The sequence below is a fragment of the Acinonyx jubatus genome, chromosome E3 (genome assembly GCF_027475565.1).
Source record: "Acinonyx jubatus isolate Ajub_Pintada_27869175 chromosome E3, VMU_Ajub_asm_v1.0, whole genome shotgun sequence".
Classification (NCBI taxonomy): Eukaryota; Metazoa; Chordata; class Mammalia; order Carnivora; family Felidae; genus Acinonyx; species Acinonyx jubatus.
The window spans coordinates 27,512,334-27,535,059 of NC_069398.1; the positions used below are offsets into that span (position 1 = coordinate 27,512,334).

The window sequence follows — 22,726 nt, forward strand, 5'->3', positions numbered from 1 at the left end:
TCATCAGGTGACTGATTCCACAGCAAGACAACACCCAGTGCCATCACTGCTACTAAGCACATACATGTGTCACACAGGAAAACGTGAGTGTACACACGTCCATACAAAGCCAACCCTTGTATTATCCCTTCCTAGCAGCTCCCTGTCTCTGAGCCTTTGTTTTCTCACCTATAAAATGGGGAAAAGACCAATTCCTCTCTCCCAGAGCCTTTAGAAAGGATAACACATGATAACCTACTAGAAAGCACTTGTAAACCACAAAGATACAATGATCTAAAATGCCGTCTCTGAGGCGCGTAGGTGGCTAGGTCGGTTAAGCGTCCAACTTCGGTGCAGGTCATGATCTCACAGTTCGTGAATTCGAGCCCCGCTTCGGGTTCTGTGCTGACAGCTCGGAGCCTGGAGGCCTGCTTCAGAGTCTCTGTCTCGCTCTCTCTGCCCCTCCCCCACTTGCGCTGTCTCTCTCCCTCTCAAACAATAAAATTAAATTAAAAAAAATAATAAAATGCCATCTCTTTCTTCTAGTCAAAGCCTTAAAGGTCAACAGAGTAAATAAGGGGCCAGCAGAGGACAAGGTGGCTTCAACCCCTCTGTTGGCCTGCACTGCCAGGGCTGTGTGGCTCTGCTTAGAGTGACGCAGAAACTCTCTGAGAGCAGAGATCATGAAATAAGAGGAGTCAGGACGCCTGGCTGGCTCAGTCCGAAGAACGTGCAACTCTTGATCTCGGGGTGGCGAGTTCCAGCCCCCCGCGGGGTACAGAGATCACTAAAAAAAATAAAATAAGTAAAACAGGGTACCTGGGTGGCTTAGTCAGTCGAGCGTCTGACTCTTGATTTCGGCCCAGGGTTGTGGGATGGAGCCCCGAGTTGGGCTCCGCGCTGAGCACGAAGCCTGCTTAAGATTCTCTCCCTCTCCCCCAACTGGGCCCTCTCCCCCACTCACACTCTAAAATAGAAAGTAAAAAATAATAAGTAAATACGAAAAAAAAGAGAGAAGGGTCTCCTTTCAAGGAACTCAGTTCCGATTAGAGCACCAGAAAGCAAACGACTTAAAAGGAAAAGCATGTGGTCTGTTCACAGCTGGACCGTAAACTTACTCTGCTGCCGGAGCAGCTGCAGCCAACAAGTGACCCACCGGAGCCCCGTCGGGCTTGGCAGGACTTGAGCTCACCACGAGCTCTTCCAGTGGTGACGCCGTTAGTCACCGTGAAAGGTGAGGACACCCTTGCCTCTTTGTTTCTTCTAACCTCAGAGCCTGTCTTTCGCCGTGTGAAATAAGAACCTGGGTGTCTGTGTGGATTCAAGGTCTGTGAAACATTTTTCTGTATTTTCCCTGGGTCTTTGATCGATGTATAAAAACCAGACTAGCTGATGGTAGTTGAGCCAACAGCCTGCTCTGTTTCCTTCCCTCTAAAGTAGTTTCAATATGTAAAGTAGTTTCAAAATGAAGCTAAAGTAGCTTCAGATAGTTTCTACATAGAGTTTTATTTATTCTCGGTAGTGGAAAACCCACTACAGTGACTAGGTAGAGGTGTGACCAGCCACCAGAAACTCCCCACTAGAATTGAGAATGCCACATCCAGAGGACGGCAGTAGCTGGAGAAGAACCACCAACAGCTGGGGGCCAAGAGAGACGGAGGACAAGCAAACAGCAGGTGAAAACGACCACGGCAATGATTCCCTTCTGTTCCAAAATCATAAAGGTATTTTTCAAACTCAATTTTTGGCCATTCCAGTAAATTTTTACATATTTTCTTCTGTATCATATCTATCCCTTTAATAATTTCCCTGGCATTTTACGTTGGAAAATTTCCAACAGAAAAGTTGAAGGAATCATACAGTCTGTATACCCACCACTAAATCCTACAGACATTTTGCTACTTGCTTTAGCACATGCCTGTCCACCTATCTATCCCTCTATCCTTCCGTCAATCCATCTTATTTCTTTTTAACACATTTCAAAGTAAGTTGCAGACACCAGGACATTTCACCTCTAAAGATTTAAGCATGCATATCATCAACTAGAGTTTAATATTTGTTAACGGTTTTTCTGTTTTTTTCCACTTAAGGTAATACATACAACAAAATGATCAAATCTAGAGTGTACAATGTAATCACACCAGAAAGTTCCCTCGTACCTTTTCTTATCCAACTCAGAAACAACTATTCTGATTTTTAAAAAATGTTTATTTTGACAGAGTGAGAGAGCTCAAGAGAGAGCTCGAGAGAATCCCAAGCAGCCTCTGCTGTTAGCATAGAGTCAGGTGCGGGGCTTGAACCCATAAACCATTGAGACCACGACCTGAGTGGAAATCAAGAGTTGGACGCTTAACCAACTAAGTCACCCAGGAGCCCCTGATTTTTTTTTTTTCTTTACATACATTAGTTTTCCCTCTTGTAGAACTTCATATAAATGGAATTTTACAGTGTGGTCTCTTTTATGCAAGGCTTCTTTCACTCAGCATGTTGTAAGAATCATCCACACTGTTGCATATATCAGTAGTTTATTCCTTTTTATTGCTAAGTAGTATTCTATTTTTTGTGAATGATTATTTTAATGTTTGTTTTTGAGAGACAGAGCGCGAGTTCGGGACAGGGAGAGACAGAGGGAGACACAGAGTCTGAAGCAGGCTCCTGACTCTGAGCTGTCAGCGCAGAGCCCGATGCAGGGCTAGAACTCACAAACTGTGAGATCATGACCTGCATTGAAGTTGGACGCTTAACCGCCTGAGCCACCCAGGTACCCCTTGTGAATGATTATTTTAAATTTTTAAAGCATTTTATTTCCTTTATATAGGAAAAAGTTCTACAGTGAGTTAATTTTTTTTAAAGGGAATCATTGGAAAACCACATGCTGTTGCCCAAAGTGGTTTCCTCCTTTATAAAAAGCAAATAAGAGATACCTGGGTGGCTCAGCCAGTTAAGTGTCTGACTCTATCTTAGCTCAGGTCTTGATCTCAAGGTGGTGACTTCACAATACAAATACATATCATTTTAAAGCATGTGAATCTCTAAAACACACAAACGTATTCCATGAAAAAATAGGCACCATAGTCAGAGTGAGGAAAAGGTCCTACATTGCATGGTGTAAGATTAAGAATGAGAGGTAATCTCTCATACATGTTAAAAGGAGAAATCAGGGGCGCCTGGGTGGCTCAGTCAGTTGGGCGTCTGACTTCGGCTCGGGTCATGATCTCGTGGTTCACGAGCTCAGGCCCTGTGTCAGGCTCTGTGCTGACAGCTCAGAGCCTACAGCCTGCTTTGGAGGGAGGGAGGGAGGGAGGGAGGGAGTGTCTCTGCCCCTACCCCACTCATGCTCTCTCTCTCAAAAATAAATAAAAACATTAAAACAAAATTTTTTAAATAAAAAAATTAAAAAATTTAAAAAGGAGAAATCAAATGTGGGAATCACAAAGAATTTGCCAAATAATATTTGGTTTTTATTAATTGCCAGGTTGGAAAATAGAAGAGCCCTAAAACATCAGGATTTTTTCTGATTTTTACTAATAGTCAAGAATAAAACATAAAGGAGCACCTAGCACCACTGCAATAAAAAAATCCCTTAAAATCTTGGGGGCGGCTGGGTGGCTCAGTCGGTTAAGTGTCCACCTTCAGCTCAGGTCATGACCTCACAGTTCATGGGTTCGAGCCCTGCACCAAGCTCTGAACTGACAGTGTGGAGCCTGCTTGGGATTCATTCTCTCTCTCTGTCCCTCCCCAACTTGCACTCTCTCTCAAAATAAATAAACAAACTTTAAAAAAAACAACAACAATTTAAAATCTTTGGGGCACCTGGCTGGCTCAGTCAGTAGAGCACGCAACTCTTGATCTCAGGGTCATGAGTTTGAGCCCCACGTTGGGCATGGAGCCTACTTAAAAACAAGCCCCGCCAAAACTTAAAATCTATGAACAAATATAGTGAGATCAGTATCAAATCTCCATAAGTCATCATTGAGAGACACAAAAATTTTTAAACAAAAAAAGATAAAACTTTCCAGAGGGGATAACTAAACACTATAACATCCATTCTTATTCAATTTAAGTGACAGACTCAACTCAATTCTAGTAAAAAAAAAAAAAAAAAAATCCAACACAATTTTTGGTGTGGATAAAATAACTCCAAAACTCTCTCTGAAAAATAAATAAAATAAGCGAAATGTCCAAAGAGCATTTTTTAAGAGCAATAAAAAAGAGGTTTCTGGCCCTTCCAGTCAGGTAACAAAAACCTTAATAGTTCTTTAAAAAAATTTTTTTTCATGTTTATTTACTTTTGAGAGAAAGAGAGACAGAGCATGAGTGGGGGAGGGACAGAGAGAGGGAGACACAGAATCCGAAGCAGGCTCCAGGCTCTGAGATGTCAGCACAGAGCCAGACGTGGGGCTCGAACTCATGAACTGTGAGATCATGACCCGAGCCAAAGTCGGACACTCAACGGACCAGGCCACCCAGGCATCCCTTATGATACAATTTCTGATTTTATTTTTGAAAAAGAGACAGACACAAAGCATGAGTGGGGGAGGGGCACAGAAAGAGGGAGACACAGAATCTGAAGCAGGCTCCAGGCTCTGAGTTGTCAGCACAGAGCCTGACATGGGGCTGGAACCCACGAACCATGAGATCATGACCTGAGCCAAAGTCAGATCCTTAACCACCTGAGCCACCCAGGTGCCCCTCAATTTCTAAAGCCATTCCCAATTCTTATTTGACACCTGTCATGAAGAAATGCCAGTCTCTACGCTAGACAACTCAAAGTAGACACACGCATACACACTATCCACACTAAACACATAGCTGAATGGAATTATAGGCATTCAGCCAAAAAGAGAACAACAGAATTAGAAATAATAACTCAAGTGATGCGGGACATCTTGCTTTCTATTCCATTTCACGGCAAATGGCCTGGAAGGGAGAGAGGCCTCTGCTGTCCTTTCTGCCCAACTGGAAGTCTCCCTTCTCTCATACATCTCCCAGTGGGAGCATCTTGATGTGCTGAATCTGACCTTGGACTAACCTGGATTTACTTGACGTCTGTTTCCCATGCTGACTTAAGAAGGCAGCCTTCACACCAGGTGTATCTTCTCTTCTTTAAATGCCTCTTCCTGGGGAGCCTGGGTGGCTCTGTTAAGGACCCAACTCTTAATTTCAGCTTAGGTCACGATCTCATGGTTCCTGAGATCGAGTCCCACATCAGGCTCTGTGTTGCAAGAGCCTGCTTGGGACTTTCTCTTTCTTAAAAAAAAAAAAAAAAAAAAAAAAAAAAAGCCAAAAACAGCAGCAGCAGCTTTTTCCTAAAAGTCCCAAGTGTACATTGCCCAAATGCAAGGGCTCAGCCAGCCTTGTCACTCACTGACCTTCTCAGCCATGGCATCCATGTAGTCCTGTCGCTGGTACTCTCTCCGGCGCAGATGCCTGTACACGTGGAACTCTCCACTGCCAGCCCCAGCGCTGGAACCTATAGCCAGGAGAGTACAGAGTTCTTAATGAAATCCAGTTACCGACACGGGTGACCCTTGATCAAAAAGGACCAAAAAAACAAACTGGAAGTAATGGAAAGGACCATGCCCCACTGAACTCCAGAATCTAGCAGTGACTTGCATAGTGTCGGCATCATTAAAGAATTGTTGCATGAATGTTGAAGGGGAAGTCACTAAAAATTCCACCCTAACACAGTAGTAAGAGGAGAAACAGTCTGCAGTTAAGTGACCAGAAACCTAGAAGATCGCTTAAGACCTTTCCCTCCCCTGCCAGATGACTTCACACTTGACACGCTAAATTTCTACTGAGCTGAAAAGATGTCCATGTATATTAAAGGAAAAAGGTAGGTTACTAAATAGTATGTGTAGAATGGCCACATTTTTAAAAATCATTTTTCCGGGGCAAGCCTGGGTGGCTCGGTCGGTTGGGCATCCGACTTCAGCTCAGGTCATGATCTCACGGTCCCACGGTCCGTGAGTTCGAGCCCCACGTCGGGCTCTGTGCTGGCTGCTCGGAGCCTGGAGCCTGTGTCGGATTCTGTGTCTCCCTCTCTCTCTGCCCCTCCCCTGTTCACGCTCTGTCTCTCTCTGTCTCAAGAATAAATAAAAAAATAAAAACGTTTAAAAAAAATAAAATAAAAATCATTTTTTCTTACACGAGTGATTTTGACTAGGGGAGTTTAGAAGGCTGTAGCAGCATGCTACAAGAGGAATGATGGAATTATGGGGGTTCAACATTTTTCAGACCTCTGTTACTTAGTCCTCTTTATAATCAGTATGTTAATTTACAACCACCCAAAATAATAAAGCTATTTCCAGTTAGATTAAAAAAAATATGTTATTTAAACAATGCAGAAGGGATTCCTGGGTGGCTTGAGCACGTGACCCTGATTTCAGCTCAGTCTTGATCTCACAGTTCCTAGGTTTGAGCACAGAGCCTGCTTAGGAATTTCTCTCTCTCCCTCTGTGCCTCATACCGCTTGCGCTGTTTCTCAAAGTAAATAAACTTTTTTTTTAAATGCAGAAGAAAATTCTCTAATGCCAAACTGTAAGCAACAATACCCCTTTGCTGTAAGTACAAAGTTACTGAAACAGTGAACTTTTTTTTCCTATTATAGATTTAATTAAATGCTAACTGCAGGATTTTTAGATCTACGCTTCAAAAACTATATTTACACACACACACACACACACACACACACACACACACACACGACATTACCCATTACATCTCGAACAAATTCTGGGGGAGGCCGGGGTGCCCATTCACTCATTTTTTCTGGAATCGGAACTGCTTTGTCCTGCAACATTTAAACACAAAAGCGTTTTTAAGCACAAACCTGCTGACAATCACATCTCTTAAAACCAAAGCATTTTAACTGGATTGGTGAAGAAAGGCTGCTTTGCTCCTTGGACCTAAAGCCGATTTTCTTCGCTGCCTTAGATTTACTTCATCCCATACATCTTTGGGGTCTACCACAGCCCGTGGCCTTGCCAGGGCTACACTTAACTTTCCAAAACAAAACTCAGAAACGTAACTCACCATTTATGGCTGGAAACTTCTAACCCTAACTCTACTACATGCGGAGTCAACCCTTTCTAGCCAAAGGTGTAAGAGACCTCACCCAATTATTTTTATGACTGAGGGAGTGATTTGCTCCGGGTGGCTCAGCCAAAGCCTTTCTAACAATCAGTGCTGTTTAGAAGTTAATAAACCCTTGTGCTAACCCATGAATGCTATCGTTCCAGTCAACGCTTCTGTTCACAGAAAGTTAAACTCTAAGTGTCTAAAAGCACCCTCATCCGGGCTGGGCTCCAACACAAGGACAGAAGAAGCTCAAGGTCTGCGAGGTAGCCTACTCCTTCCTAAGGGCTGGCCCTGGGGTTCGGGTACTCAGTTCCTAAGACTAGAGGTGGGAGAGGTGGGCCCGTGGGTCCCCAGCAGCGCCGTAACGGAAGGGGACTCGGAGGAGGAGTCGAACCAGTGCTTCGTCTCACCGGGTTCTTCATGAGCCGCTCCAGCTTGAGCTTCTGCTCTTCTGCCGCATTCTTGGGGATGACGAGCGCTTGTGGCTCTTTCTTGGGCCTCGGCGGTCGCACCGAGGAAGCAGCCGAACTCGCCATGACAGCTTTCCAGTTCCCCACGGCGAGCGGCGGCGGTGGCGGCGCGTACTTATGACGACAGAGCCGCGCGCAAGCGGGGCAAGCGCAGTCTTCTCGCAGGGCGGGGCTGGGGCGGAGTCGCAAGCCGGAAGCATCCTGCTGAATATTCATGAGCTCGTGGCCGAGTAGGTTGTCTTGATCAAAGCTGTTTGCTTTCGTTTCCTGTGTTTGTACAAATCAAGGCAACCGAGAGCCCAAGTTCCTATGAGAGAGGTGGCCTTGCACGCCCGAGGGTGCGACCCCAGTCGCCCTCTCCAGTCCGCGTACGTGTCGTGGCGCCGCCGGGAGCCCTGCTAATGGCTCTCAGCATCCCCTCCTGCCCCCGGGCCTTTGTCCTGGCCGTTCCTCGGGGCTGGTCCACTCTCCCATTTATGACAGTCTTATGAGAAAGAGAAAAGGGCCCTTCCCGTCTGGGAGCTGGCTTGGCACTTACAGCTAGACCTTGATGTCCTCCTGTTGGACGTAAACAATTTCCCAGAACACCGACCTCACACAAGGCATAAACAAGACTGCTCTGTAATCATGTTTGAAAGTAGATGAAAACAGGAATATTGTTGAAACCTCATTCTGGCTCTTATGAGTAACTACTGCTTCTTTAAAGCATTAGCTTCGGTTCACTTTATTTTATTTATTTCTTTTTCTCTATTTTTCCTTTTTCTTTCTTTTCTGTTTTTTGTGTTTGTTTTTTTTTTTTTTTTTTTTTCCCGGTTCTCTTTAAATATTAAGACAGCCAGTCATGGAATTGTGTTGCTTCCTGACAGCACCTAGAGTTAAATCCACTTACTTGAACCCTCCCCCAAATCACTTCACCCAAGCACAAGTGCTACAAGAAGTCCTCTTTCACACCCCCTTGTTGAAGTCAGTGTAGTCTCCTTTCCTAAAAGAGACAACAGACCCCAATTGTTTTTTCAACCGCAGGTGTATTTCTGCTGGTCCTCACACTTGCTAGTTTTCTCCTGTATTTGTCACCAGCTAAAGAATGGGCATTCTATTCACTGCTGGGCATTCTATTCACTGCTGTATTTCGACATCTGGGGCAAGGACTGGCTCACAGCGAAGGACACAATTAACCTTTGCTGATGACCATGGGATCCTGGGGGCCAGGCACCTCAGATACTAATGTTGCTGCTGTCTGCACAGCCTGCTCATCCAGGCAGCTCTCTCACTGAGTGTCCCAGTCCAGCCAGGTGACCCCGGTGACAGGGTGTTTTGTTAATGCCTTAAAGCTATTCCTGGCCCCCCCGATAGTGGGTGGTTTTCCAGTGACCAAGGGTGATGAATTAGAAGTCCTTGATTGGCCTATGACTGTCACCGGAACCTAGGGAGAGACTGACCTGGATGTTGTCATGGACACATGACCTACATCATATACCCCAGCCACCCAGGTACCTCACTTTTCCCCAAACGTACCACACACACAAAAAGACTTTACCTGGAGTGTCTTTCCCTTCCTGCAGAACTGCCCTACACCCTTCTTAACTTTGTTTAAATGCTAACTCCTCCACGAAGCCTCTTCTGATTGCCCCCCTGTTCCCTCCTCCAGGCAGTCAGTTGCTCCCTTCTTGGTGCTCTCCCTGCTCTGGGTCCTGATGGCTGGCATATGGTAGTTAGCACAGCGTGTCCTCACCATCTGCCTACCCACAAGTCTGGGAGGAGGGTTGAGCCAGAATGCCAGCATCTAATCCTGGCCTCGAGTTGAGTGGTGCTTCCAGAATGCTTGCAAAACAGGAATTAGGGAAGGAGGAAGGGGGGCGGGGAGTCAACAATTGCCTGAAAAAATAAAGGAAGAATGGATGTGTCAATGTGATAACCAAGGGACGGATGAATGAATGAAAAAGGAATTTCAGTGAGTCTGAAAAAGAACGAAGGAACACTCAATAAATAAATGGATACTCCAGGAATGAATGAATGCATGAGATAGTGGATCAGCTGAGTTAAGAGCCAGGAGAGCAGCCGTCTCTGTCACCCCTCCACCTCCGGGTCTGGCACAAAGCTGGTGCTTGGCAGATAGCTGCTGGATGGAAGTTAAGTCAGTGAACGGAGTGAATGAGTGCACAAGGGTGGGGGGCATGTGGGTGTGATGGAGCTGGTAATTACAACCTCAGTGTCTAAGCCTAGTCTAAGTGTGTCGACACGCTCATCATCCTGATTTACAGATAAGGAACTGAAGCCCCGAGGGCTGAGTGATTGGCTCAGGATTACACACAGACTCAAACCCAGCACTCTGGCCCTAGGTCTGTGAGGGCCCGATTGATCACGTGACTCGTGGACGGCTGGACCAAGGTCCCCAGCAGGCCTTGGTGGGGTCCCTCCATGTGGCACCTTTCTAGGGCCGAGGCCAGATTTGAGGTCCTGCTCCCTGGGGGGAACGGGTGTCTTCCGGCTCCCACCACTGGCTGCTCTGACCCAGAGTGCCTCCTCTGCTGCCACCAGAGGGCAGCAGAGCTCTACCCAGGTGTACCTGCTGGCGTGTACCCCTGAAGCCCAGGACCCCGGGGGGATGCTTTGGAGTCTGGCAGATCTGGTGCCAAAGTTTGGCTCCACCTATTCCGGAGCGTGGGCTGGGGAAGCAACTTAACCTCTAGAAGGTTGTACCCTCATGCACGAGTCAGGGCACAAACCCACCCTTGACACTTTCTCGTGAATAAAACGATGTGATGGATGTTCAGTGCCCCGGCATTCAGTGGCCACATATCCCCGTTTGGTGCCAGGATGGAGGGGTTTCTCAGGATGCAGGACTTTCAGTGTTAAAACCAGGAGAATCTCGGGCACACTGGCAAGTTAGTCACCCTAGCCGGGTGGGCACTCCTACTTTTAATCCTTTGAGTTGTGGTTGGTGCTTAAAGAACTGAAACACCAAAAATATTTACGGCTATTCCATAATTTGAGTTTCTCACTGAATTAGTGAGTCAGTGGTCTTCCCACAATGGTCCTGCCAAACATGACAAGAGGAAAGTTCCACCAAGGGGAATAAAAACTAAGGTGGAATACACCCACTTGGGAAAAGAGTTTGTCAGTTTCCTATCAAGATAAACATACATGTACCATATATCCCAGAAATCTCACTCCTAGGGCACCTGGGTGGCTCAGTCGGTTAAGTGTCCGACTTGGGCTCAGGTCATGATCTCACAGTTTGTGGGTTCGAGCCCCACCTTTGGCTCTCTGCTGTCAGCATGGAGCCTGCTTCAGATCCTCTGTCCCCCCTCTCTCTGCCCCTCCCCTGTCTCAAAAATAAATAAACATAAAAAAAAAATCTGGGGCGCCTGGGTGGCGCAGTCAGTTAAGCGTCCGACTTCAGCCAGGTCACGATCTCGCGGTCCGTGAGTTCAAGCCCCGCGTCAGGCTCTGGGCTGATGGCTCAGAGCCTGGAGCCTGTTTCCGATTCTGTGTCTCCCTCTCTCTCTGCCCCTCCCCCGTTCATGCTCTGTCTCTCTCTGTCCCAAAAATAAACGTTGAAAAAAAAATTAAAAAAAAAAATCTAATCTTTTTTTTTTTTTAAAGGTGTGTGGGGGGTGCCTGGGTGGTGCAGTTGGTTGAGTCTGACTTCAGCTCAAGTCATGACCTCATGGTTCGTAAGTTCAAGCCCCACATCGGGCTCTCTGTTGTCAGCATGGAGCCTGCTTCAGATCCTCTGTCTCCCTCTCTTTCACCCCTCCCCTGCTCGTCCATGCTCTCTCAAAAATAAATAAAAGCATTAAAAAAAAAAAAAAGAATCTCACTCCTAAGCATTACCCTAGAGAAATGAAAATATGCATCCAGTGAGAGACCTGTATGCAAATACCTATAGTAGCTTGATTCATAATTGCCCCAAACTGGAAGCAACCCAAATGACCATCAAATTGTGATATATCCATACAGTGACGCACTTCTGAGGAATAAAGCGGAAGGAACTATTGATATTTGCAACCACATGGATGAATTTCAAAAGCATTATGCTTAGTGAATGAAGCCAGGTTTGAAAGACTACAACCTGAATGATTCCATTACTTGACATTTTGGAAAAGCCGAAAACGATGGGGACAGAACACAGATCAGTAGATGGCCAGGGGCCAAGGGCAGGGGGAGGGGATTGACTGTCAAGGGGCCAAGGGAACTTTTGGGGGTGATGAACATGGTATGTCTGGATTGGGCTTGTGGTTATGTGAACACACACATTTGTCAAACTCATTGAAGTATATGCTTAAATTTTTTTTTAAATTTTTTTTTTTAACGTTTTGTTATTTTTGAGACAGAGAGAGACAGAGCATGAACGGGGGAGGGGCAGAGAGAGAGGGAGACACAGAATGGGAAGCAGGCTCCAGGCTCTGAGCCATCAGCCCAGAGCTTAACGCGGGGCTCGAACTCATGGACCGCGAGATCGTGACCTGGCTGAAGTCAGACGCTTAACCGACTGAGCCACCCAGGCGCCCCTTAAATTTTTTTTTTTAATGTTCACCTCTGAGAGAGAGACAGAGACAGAGCATGAGCGGGGGAGGGGCAGAGAGAGAGAGGGAGACACAGAATCTGAAGCAGGCTCCAGGCTCTGAGATGTCAAGCACTGATCCCAACACGAGGCTCAAACTCACAAGCTGCAAGATCACGACCTGGGCCAAAGTTGGATGCTTAACCGACTGAGCCACCCAGGTGTCCCAGTATATGCTTAAAAAAGATGAATTTGGGGCACCTGGGTGGCTCAGTCGGTTGAGCATTCAACTCTTGATTTCCACTCAGGTCATGATCCCGGGGCTAGGGGATCGAACCCCATGTGGGGCTCTGGGCTGAGTGTGGAGGCTGCTTGAGATTCTCTTTCTCTCTCTCCCTCTGCCCCTCTCCCCCACTCATGCTTGCTCTCTCTCTAAAATAAAATAAAATTAAATTAAATAAAATTAAATTAAATTAAATAATTTTTTAAAAGAGTGAATTTAAGGGGTGCCTGGATGACTCAGTCAGTTAAGTGTCTGACTTTGGCTCAGGTCACGATCTCACCGTTTGTGGATTTGAATTCTGCATTGGGCTCTGTGCTGACAGCTCCCAGCCTGGAGCCACTTCAGATTCTGTATTTCCCCCTCTCTCTCTCTCTGCCTCTCTCCTGCTTGTGGTCTCTCTCTCTCTCTCAAGAATAATTTTTTTTTATATAAAAAAGGTGAATTTATGGGGCGTCTGGGTGGCTTAGTCAGTTAAGCATCTGACTCGTGATTTTGGCTCAGGTCATGACCTCGTGGTTTGTGAGTTTGAGCCCCGCATCGGGCTCTGCGTTAACAATGCGGCACCTGCTTGGGATTCTCTCTTTCCCTGTGTCTCTGCCCCTCCCCTACTCATGCTCACTCTCTCTCTAATTAAATAAATCCACGTAAAAAAAAATACAAATAAAAATGTAAAAAGGTGAATTTGATTGTATGATAATTATACTCCAGTACACTCGACATAATAAACAGAAGTCACCTGCCAGGTTACAGAGGTGCCAACCCCCTATTGTCTGGGTGGCTTTGGGGAGCACTGCCAGCTTTGAGCCCATCGTGCTCACCTGAGGCAGCTCAAACCCTGTATACGTGCCCTGCTCTGGCCTGTCTAGAGTGGGGCTAAGGGCTCGGGTGGCAGCAATAGGTTTTCCAAAGCCCAGAGGCCAATGTAGATGAAGCCCCCATGTTTCCGCCTCTGGGCCCCACACACCCACAGGCCAGGGTCCTGGCGGCTCCGGCTGAGGCAAGTCAGCACCCAAAGCCCAGGGCTCTCTCTGACCCAGGCCACACTGAGCAATGGTAGGAGGGGCTTAGAGCAGCAGGTGCACAATCCCCATCCTCCAGAGCTCCCCGTCTGACTTACTAAAGTACCTTCCTATTCCTGAACTTGGACTCCTAAGGTTAGGGGACTTCAGTCTGCTGGTTGCAGGACCCAATGGGAGAGATGAATTGCCCTATCTGGGTTGGGCCATCATCTCTCCCCTTCCGACACTATCTGCCCCACCTGTGTCCCACACACCTTCCCTGGGTGGCCGTCCACGAATACATGTGGACCGCCCACAAATCTGCGAAGTTCCACATGCAAGGTCACATTCAAAACACCCCCAGCCCAACGATAATCAGAGACGCTAACCTTGGCAGGTACCTTCCCATACGCCAGGCTCTTTGTGATGGGGTCCTGTGCAGTATTTCACGCAGAGCTTCACAAAAACCTTCTGAGATAGACACTATTTTAAACTTTTATCTTGTGAGATAGAACACACACGCAGAAAAATGTACGCAGACAAAACACAGCTCGATGAACGAACACAAAACAAACACCCATACAGCACCATTCCCGTCAAGGGCGAGAACACAGCCCACGGGCCACTCCCAATCGTCCAAATCACGACTCTGTTCCCCCTAGAGGTAACCACTCTTCTGGCTTGAATGGTAATGGCTTCCTCGATTTTCTTTATATCTTTATAGTTTCACCATCTAACCATATGCCTCTAAAACTCATGTGGTCGGTCAGATGTTTGAAACTCGACATGCTTGGAATCAATCAGAACGCATTTTAAATATCTTCCTTCCACTCTGTGTTCACCTGTTTACTTGTTTACTGCCATCAGTTGTCAAAAAGGAACTCCCCATTATTCTTTTTATGTTTGTTTATTGATTCTGAGAAAGACGGAGTGCTTGAGAGTGGGGGAGGGGCAGAGAGAGAATCCCAGGCAGGCTCTGCGCTGGCGATGCGGGGCTCGATTTCGGGAACCATGAGAACATGAGTGGAGCCAAAATCAAGAGTCAAACGTTCAACCAACTGAGCCACTCAGGTGCCCCAGCTCTTTATTCTAATGTGGTCAAATTTATCACCATTTCCTTTGGTTAGGGCTTTTTGTGTCCCATTTAATTTTTTTCCTTTTTTTTTTTTTAAATTTAAATTTTACTTAACCTACAGGGCAATCAGTACTGGTGTCAGGAGTTGGGTTCAGTGATTCCTCACCTACCTACAACACCCAGGGCTCATCACAATAAGTGCCCTCCTTAGTACCCATCACCCAGTTAGCCCATCCCCCACCCACCTCCCTCCCTCAACCCATAGTCTGTTCTCTGTCATTAAGAGTCTCTTGTGGTTTGTTTCCCTCTCTTCTATTGCCCCCCCCCAATCCCGTATGTTCATCTGTTTTGTTTCTTAAATTCCACGTAGGAGTAAAATCACATGGCATTTTTCTTTCTCTGATTGGCATATTTTGCTTAGCATAATACATTCTAGCTCCATCCACATCATTGCAAATGGCAAGATTTCATTCTTTTTGATGGTCAAGTAATATTCCATTATATATATATATATATATATATATATATATATACACACATATATATCACATCTTCTTTTTCCATTCAACCGTCAATGGACATTTGGGCTCTCTCCATAGTCTGGCTGTTGTTGCTATGAAAATCAGGGTGCACGTACCCCTTCAAGCCTGTATTTTCGTATCCTTTGGATAAATACCTAATAGTGCAATTGCTGGATTGGAGGGTAGTTCTATTTTTAGTGTCTTAAGGAACCTCCATACTGTTCTCCAGAGTGGCTGCACCAGTTTCCACTCCCACCAACTGTGCAAGAGGGCCCCCCTTTCTCCACATCCTCGCCAACACCCGTTGTTTCTTGTGTTGTTCATTTTAGCCATTCTGGCCGGCGTGAGGTGGTATCTCATCGTGGTTTTGATTTGTCTTTCCCTGACGATGAGTGATGTTGAGCATCTTTCCATGTGTCTGTTAGCCATCAGGATGCCTTCTGTGTCCTATGTGAAAGGTTTTTTTTTTTTTTTTTTTTATGTTTATTTCAGGAGAGAGAGAGAGAAAGAGGCAGGGGGAGGGGCAGAGAGAGAGGAGAGAGAAAACTCTACGAAGGCTCCGAGCTGTCAGTGTAGACCCCCACGTGGGGCTGAATCCTGAGAACCATGAGACCACGGCCTGAGCCAAAATCAAGAGTTGGATGCTTAACTGACTGGGCCGCCCAGGCACCCCTTTCAGTGTCCTACTTTAAGCAATTCTTTTCTTACCCACTTCGTTAGCTTGCCTTTGCCATTTGGATCTGTGATTTACCCAAAACTGTTTCGAGGGCTTGAGGTAAAGTCAAGAACTAATTTCGCTTTCTGGTTATCTCATTATCTGGTTTCCCCAGCATCGCTTACCGGAAAAACTGCCTTTCCTCACTGTTCTTGTCCTTCCCTTCAGATCTTCCCGACCCGACTTTTATTATGGGCCTTGTCCCTGGAGCATGGCACTTGTCTTGCTTGATGCCCTGGGGCCCACTGGTACTCACGCAGATCCAGAGCTGGTCGCGGAAGGGAGTTAACGTTACATGTGGGGTGCTTGACCGATGGGGACAGGAATTGATGGATAAATGCTTCTGTCTTCCGCCCCTGGAGTGGAAAATTCTGAGATGTGCTCTATGGGGCTTCGCAGAGGGTCCGAGTTGGCTTCAGCCCCAGAACGCCCACAGCGGGGAGCAGCTCAATCAATCTCTCTTGGATTGGCTCTTTCTCTTCCTTGTTTCCATCTTCCTTGTCCCCTACTTTCTGTCACCCTGGGATCGCTTCCCAAAATAAATGACTCATCCTTCTGGATGGAACCCAGGCTAAGACAGTTGGTAGTAGAAGTGACTCAAGAAAGCGGCCCCTCAGGATGGGATTGTAGGATTGGGTTGTGCACTGGGCAGGCTGTGGGAGGGGTCCGTGGGGGTGGTGACAACCCCCAGCAGGCAACAGCAGCGTGATTGCTCCTGCTGTCTCCTGTGACAGATGGAGCCAAGACCCAGGTGGAAGGTGTGTTCGCTCATGCGCCTTGATGGCACTTGAAAGGCTTAGGAGCAATGGAAAGTGTGAGAAGTACGCTGTGGGCTGTTTCCTGTCAACTGCTTCAGAAGGGCCAAAAGAAGAAAACGCAGGCTCGGGTTGGCCAACCACGAACTCAAGGCAGGCTGCGAAAGGCAGAAGGCATCCAAAGTGACAACGGACCCCAGGTAGACAAGATGACTCGTCTGGTGCTGGTCATTCAGCTTCTGTCTGAAGCCCCTCCGGTGTCTGTGCATTTGGCTCAGAAACAGGTGTCTACGCAGGAGCAGGGCACAGCTGCACAGAGCATGGAAGTTCAGGTGCAGTCAGAGCACCGTGAGATGGGGGTAGTCTTGGGCATCGCCTCCCCTTCCTGGGGCTCTTGGTAGCAGCTGAATTCCTGGGGCTCTTGGAGAAGCTGCCGCAGAGTGGGAGGGGGCCACGTGAGGCACCTGACGATTCTCCCTGTGGAATTTCCTTGTGGGGACACCTCCGCCTCCCCGGCTGGCCCAGTGTGACCAGCAGGGCGGGCACCCTGTCCTTAACAGCTCCCAATCAGCTGCCCAAGGAAGAGAGGCGACCAGTCGCACAGGCTGCGTCTGTCGTCACCTCTGTCACCTCCAATGGTTGACATTCCGCTCTCACCACCTTCATCCCGTCTCACAGCTCCAAGCTTTGGAAGTACAGCAACTTTGGTTTCAATCCAGGATCTGCCATTTACGGGTTGTCTGAACCTGAGTGAGTCACCCAACTTTCGGAGTCTCGATTCCTTATCTCTAAAATGGGAATAATGACGCCATCTCATGGGATGGCTGTAAGGGCCAATTAAGATCAAATGTGTGACTAGGGCACAAGCTGGCATTCATCTAATGGAGGCTGGACTGTAGTTGCCACCCTCGCCAAGGTCAAGCCTGCCACCTGGGCTTTGCATCCTTTTTTCCCGGGACCCTCCAGCCCTGACTCCACGGGGGAGTTCTTTTTCTGTCATTCTATTCCTCCTTCCACATATAAACATGCTCCAGGCTCGACGTCCCCGTGCAGGGGCTCTCCTTCTCCTCACCATCCAACTTGTGCTTTTTGAAAAGTTTAATTATGGTTATAAAAAATAGTCCTAAGAAGAGCGAATACAAAGTGATTCCCACGTACTCATCACCTAGCTTCAACACCTGTCAACACTTTCGTTTCTGTCCCTGCCCCCACCCCACCCCCACTGGAATATTAGCGAATTCCAGACATCATATTGTCTTATCTGTAAATATTTCTGCATGTGTCCCCAACAAATAAGAACCTTAAAAAAAATCCGTAATACCACTATCACACCTAACAAAATTAACAAGAATTCTTTTATGCTTAATACCCAATGTTTTCATATTGCCAATTGTCTCAAAAATGCTGGGTTTTTTTTTTTTTTTACAGTTGGATGATTTCATTTAGTTCCTACATCTTATCTATGTCAGCTCCCCTCCCTTTTTTTTCTTAAAACATTGTTTTTTTAAATCTTTATTTATTTTTGAGAGAGAGACAGCGTGTGAGCGGGGGAGGAGCAGAGGGAGAGGGAGACACAGAATGCAAAGCAGGCTCCAGGCTCTGAGCTGTCAGCATGGAGACCGACACGGGGCTCGAACTCATGAACCGTGAGATCATGACCTGAGCCAAAGTTGGACGCTCAACCGACTGAGCCACCCAGGTGCCCCATCCCCTCCCATTTTTCTTTTTCATGACAATTATTTGTTGAAGAAACAGAGTATATATTCCTGTAGATTTTCTCAGTTCTAGATTTGGCTAAATGTGTTCTTTTCTTTTTCTTTTTTAAGTTTATTTTTATTTATTTTGAGAGATAGAGAGCAAGCAGGGGAGGGGCAGAGGGAGAGGGAGACAGAATCCCAAGCAGGCTCCGTGCTGTCAGCACAGAGCCTGACTCAGGGCTCAAACTCATGAACTGTGAGATCATGACCTGAGCCAAAGTCAAGATTAGGATGCTTAACCAACTGAGCCACCCAGGTGGCCCCCCCTTTTTTTCCCCAAGTGTTCTTTGACATGTTCATCTATCCCCGTATTACAATAATGTTTTAAATAAACCCATATTTAGATCTAGAGACGTGATTGGATTCAAGTTCAATTTTTTTGCTTATTTGTTTGATTCATAAGAAGTTCTATGTTCTTTCCATCATCTCACTTCAGGACTCGCTTTTAGTCATGATAGGATTGATTGGGGGTTAGAAGTTGGCAGGCTAATCCATCCATTATAAAGCTCCAAAAACCTGACCTAATGGTTTTTGCAGCCCGTGGTGGTTGTTCCTGCATCCATTACTTCCCTGAGTGCTATAAGATGTTGAATTTTATCATTCCTTATGCATTTATTAGCTGGTATTTTTCTCTAAAGAGCTTTCCTCATTGCCCATCTGGTTATCTTGTAGAGATAATGCTATCGAAGCTATAACCCACATATCTTTGGCTGACCTTTGAGTTTACCACGTGCCCTGAGAGCCACACACCTCAACTGTCCATGTCTCTCTGCTCCTGTGGATGTGGCACGACAGTTGCCAAGAATCTCACGTATGTTGTAGTCTTAGATCCTGAAGGATATGGGGGCAATGGCAATTCTATGAACTGTGGAGTTGGCTGACTTTTCTTTACCGCCTGAGAAAACTTGAAGGAAGACAATAACAAGCTCAGGACAGCCAGTGGAACCCAGCCCAGATACAGTGCCTTGATGCAACCCTTAAAGGGACTTCTCATTTCTAGTAGCTGGAGGCGAGTCAGTGCTGAAAACCAGAGCCAGCAGGAGAAGATGGAGAAAAAGCACCAGAGTACTAAGAGTTACTGGCTGAGAAATTTCTAAAATTGATAAAAGGTATGAATCCACATATTTAAGAAGCGCAGTAAACCCTAATGGGCTCAATACAGAGCAAACCATACCTTGGCATATCAAAGTCAAACTTCAGTAGACTGAAGAGAGAAAGAGAAAATTCTTCAACAGCCAGAGGAAGAGGACATTTTAAATTCAGGGAAACAAAGGGGCACCTGGGTGGCTCAGTCAGTTAAGCGTCCGACTTCAGTTCAGGTCATGATCTCACGGCTCCTGGGTTCGAGCCCCGTGTCGGGCTGTGTGCTGACAGCTCAGAGCCTGGAGCCTGCTTCAGATTCTGTGTCCCGCCCCCCCCACCCCGCCCCTCGCCTGTGCATTCTTTGTCTCTCTCTCTCTCTCAAAAATAAATAAAAATTAGAAAAAATATTAAGACATTATGTTAAGAGAAACAAGGGAGACACATAAGACATGTGTTGCATGACTCTGCTTATATGAGGTCCCGAGATTTGTCAAATTCAGAGAGACAGAGTGGAATCACCTTTCAGGGGCTGGGAGAGGGGAATGGGGAGCTAGTGTTTAAAGGGGAGAGCGTTTCGGTTTGCGAACATGGGCAAGTTCGGGATACTGCCCACGCCTTCCTCCGTAGGGTGATGCTGACAGTGATGATGTGCCAGAAGCAAAGGAAGTTGCCTGATTGCTTCTTTTACTTCTGGTCTCTGGACCTGCTTCAGTCAGATCCCAAACGTACCATCTCCACTATTCGATGACTGCACTGTGTCCATCCAGCCTCGTGACCCGGTGGATCTCACACCATCGCCCTCATGACAGCCACTCCAGTTCCAAAGACCATGATTCCCAGGGACAGCGCTCTGTTTCTTCCGGAAACCAGTAGTCTGGATGGTTCTCCACGAAAGAAGCACTCTTCCCCAACACTTCAAACGCTAGAGACAAGAACTTAGTTCCAGTCCGAACACAATGCTGAATCAAAATTATTGTGCAAAACAGGGGCGCTTGGGCGGCTCAGTGGGTGAAGTGCCTCACTTTTGGCCCTGGCTCAGGTCACCGTCACACAGTTCGTGAGTTCGAGCTCCACGTCGGGCTTCCTGATGATGGTGTAGAGCCTGCTTGGGATTCTCTCTCTCCCTGTCTCTCTGCCCCTCCCCTGCTCTCTCTCAAAATAAATAATAAATAAACTTAAAAAATTACTATGCAAAACAGAAAACAAAACTCTGGTGTTTTATGAGAGCAAAACACACTTTCTGAAACATTTAGCATCATTTTCGTGTTTCAAAGAGGACATCTAGTAGACCTGGGAGCAGAGAGGTGAATAGAATGATTAAAACAACAACAACAACAACAACAAAAACACAGCCGGTGGGTAATTTTTCCCCTCCCGTGGCTGGAAACTTGGGCAGGTGCTCTTTGTCCCTTCTGCCTCGAGGGTCCTCTGGTCACTGTAAAGGGAACAGTAGAACATAGTCCCTGTTCAGACCAAGTTATGGCTCAACCTCGAACTCACTGAGGGGTGTCAGGCCGTTCTGACAGATTTGGCTGGTAAAGAAATGACCAGACCTTTTTAGATTTGTCAGTTTGTCATTTACATAGAGAGCAAAAGCGAGTTGGGCAAAAGTATCAATAACCCACGTTCTTGTTCAACAGGATGACACCCAAAACAACAGATGATAGTGTAACATGAAGAGTTGAGTTGTTCCCACCTTATTTTGTCCCCCCACACCTGCCTCTGGCCGCTTTTAGGATTTTCACTTTATTACTGATCAATCCAATTTGATTGTAATATGTCTTTTTATTTTTATTTTTTTAATGTTTATTTATTTTTGAGACAGAGAGGATAGAACATGAGTGGGGAGGGACAGAGAGAGAGGGAGCCACAGAATCAGAAGCAGGCTCCAGGCTCTGAGCTGTCAGCCCAGAGCCCGATGCAGGGCTCGAACACACGGACCGCGAGATCATGACCTGAGCTGAAGTTGGACGTTTAATGGACTGAGGCAGCCAGGCACCCCTGATTGTGATATGTCTTGATAGAATTTTCTTCATGTTTCTTGCACTTAGGATTTACGGAGTTTCTTGAATGTGTAGGTTTAGTGTGTTATGAATTTGGAAAAAATTTCAGCCATTATTTCTTCAATATTTTGGTCCCCTTCTCTCTCTCCTCTCCCCTTCTTTGGGGACTCCAAATTCATGGATGTTTAGCAGCCTGAAGTTTTTCTACAGTTCGCTGATGCTCTGTTCATTTTTAAAACAGCTTATCTTATTTAATTTTATTTATTAGCTATTCTTAATTTTTAGTTTTTAAGTAGGCTTCATGTCCACTGTAAGGCTTGAACCCATGACCCTGATAACAAGAGTCACATGCTTTACCAACTGAGCCAGCTAGGCATCCCATTTTATTAATTCTTTTATTGTGAATAAATATATATTATATATATATCAAAACACATAGGTATACATTTATATATAAATAATATCTGTTGTATATATAAATAATATCTACCATATATAAAATATATAATTTATATAAATATATATATAGTTTGCCACTTTAACCTTTTTGACTGTAATTCAATGGCATGAATTACGTTCGTGGTGTTGCACAACTGTCACCACACTGTTCCCAGATTTTTTTGTCAGCCCCAACAGAAACTCTGCAGCCTTAAGCAATAATCCCATGCCCTCCTCCACTCAGCCTCTGGTAAACTCTGATCTACTTCCTGTCTCTGTGTAACCTGCAGATTCTAGATATTTCAAATGAGTGTGATCATACAATATTTGTCTTCTCGCACCTGGGCCGTTAATTTTTATTCAGTTTCCCTCTGGTTAGTTTCTGATACTCCCCCTCCAAGCTCGCTAACCTGTTCTTTTGCAAGGCCCAGTCTGCTGTTAATCAGGTCTTGGGTATTTTTCTTCTTAGTCCTTGTAATTTTCATCTCTAGAAGCTTGATTTGGGCACTCTGCTTGCTGTATGTTTCACGTTTCTACTTATCGAGTTCACTACTTTGTATAGCTTCTAGACCATGTGGAATCTCATTATAAGAACCATTCCGGATCTCCTTGTCTCCTAATCTATCATCAGTGTCATTTCTGGGTCACTTTTGGTTGATTGTCTTCCTCGTTATGGGTTAAACTTTCTTTTCTCTTCATACTCCTGCTAAGTTTTAACTGGATGTCAGACCTTGTGAGCTGTACCTTGTTGGATGCTGGGTAATTTTTTTTTTTTAAGTTTTTCTTTTTTTTTAAGTTTATTTATTTTTAGAGAGAGACAGCATGAGTAGGGGAGGGACAGAGAGAGAGAGGGAGACACAGAATCTTAAGCAGGATCCAGGCTCTGAGCTGTCAGCACAGAGCCCGATGCAGGGCTTGAACCCACAAACCGCGAGATCATGACCTGAGCTGAAGTCGGACCCTTAACCGACTGATCCACCCAGGCACCCCTTGGGTATTTTTATATTCTTCTAAATATCCTTGAGTTTTGTTCTGGGACACTGTTCTGTTACTTGGAGA

General features: G+C 46.0%; 1 protein-coding gene across 2 annotated transcripts in view; it reads right to left on the reverse strand.

Moving 5' to 3' along the window:
- The window catches only part of PRKRIP1 (PRKR interacting protein 1), a 32,421-nt gene extending 24,658 nt beyond the window's left edge, over window positions 1-7,763 (reverse strand). For both annotated transcript variants that reach the window (XM_015078764.3, XM_053213741.1), the window contains exons 1-3: window positions 7,473-7,763; window positions 6,697-6,775; window positions 5,352-5,452 (exon numbers count right to left, since the gene is read on the reverse strand). In XM_015078764.3, coding sequence (XP_014934250.2) covers window positions 5,352-5,452; window positions 6,697-6,775; window positions 7,473-7,748 — 456 coding nt within the window. In that variant the 5' untranslated portion in view covers window positions 7,749-7,763. The remainder of the gene's footprint in view (window positions 1-5,351; window positions 5,453-6,696; window positions 6,776-7,472) is intronic.
- Between the last annotated feature and the right edge of the window lie 14,963 nt (window positions 7,764-22,726).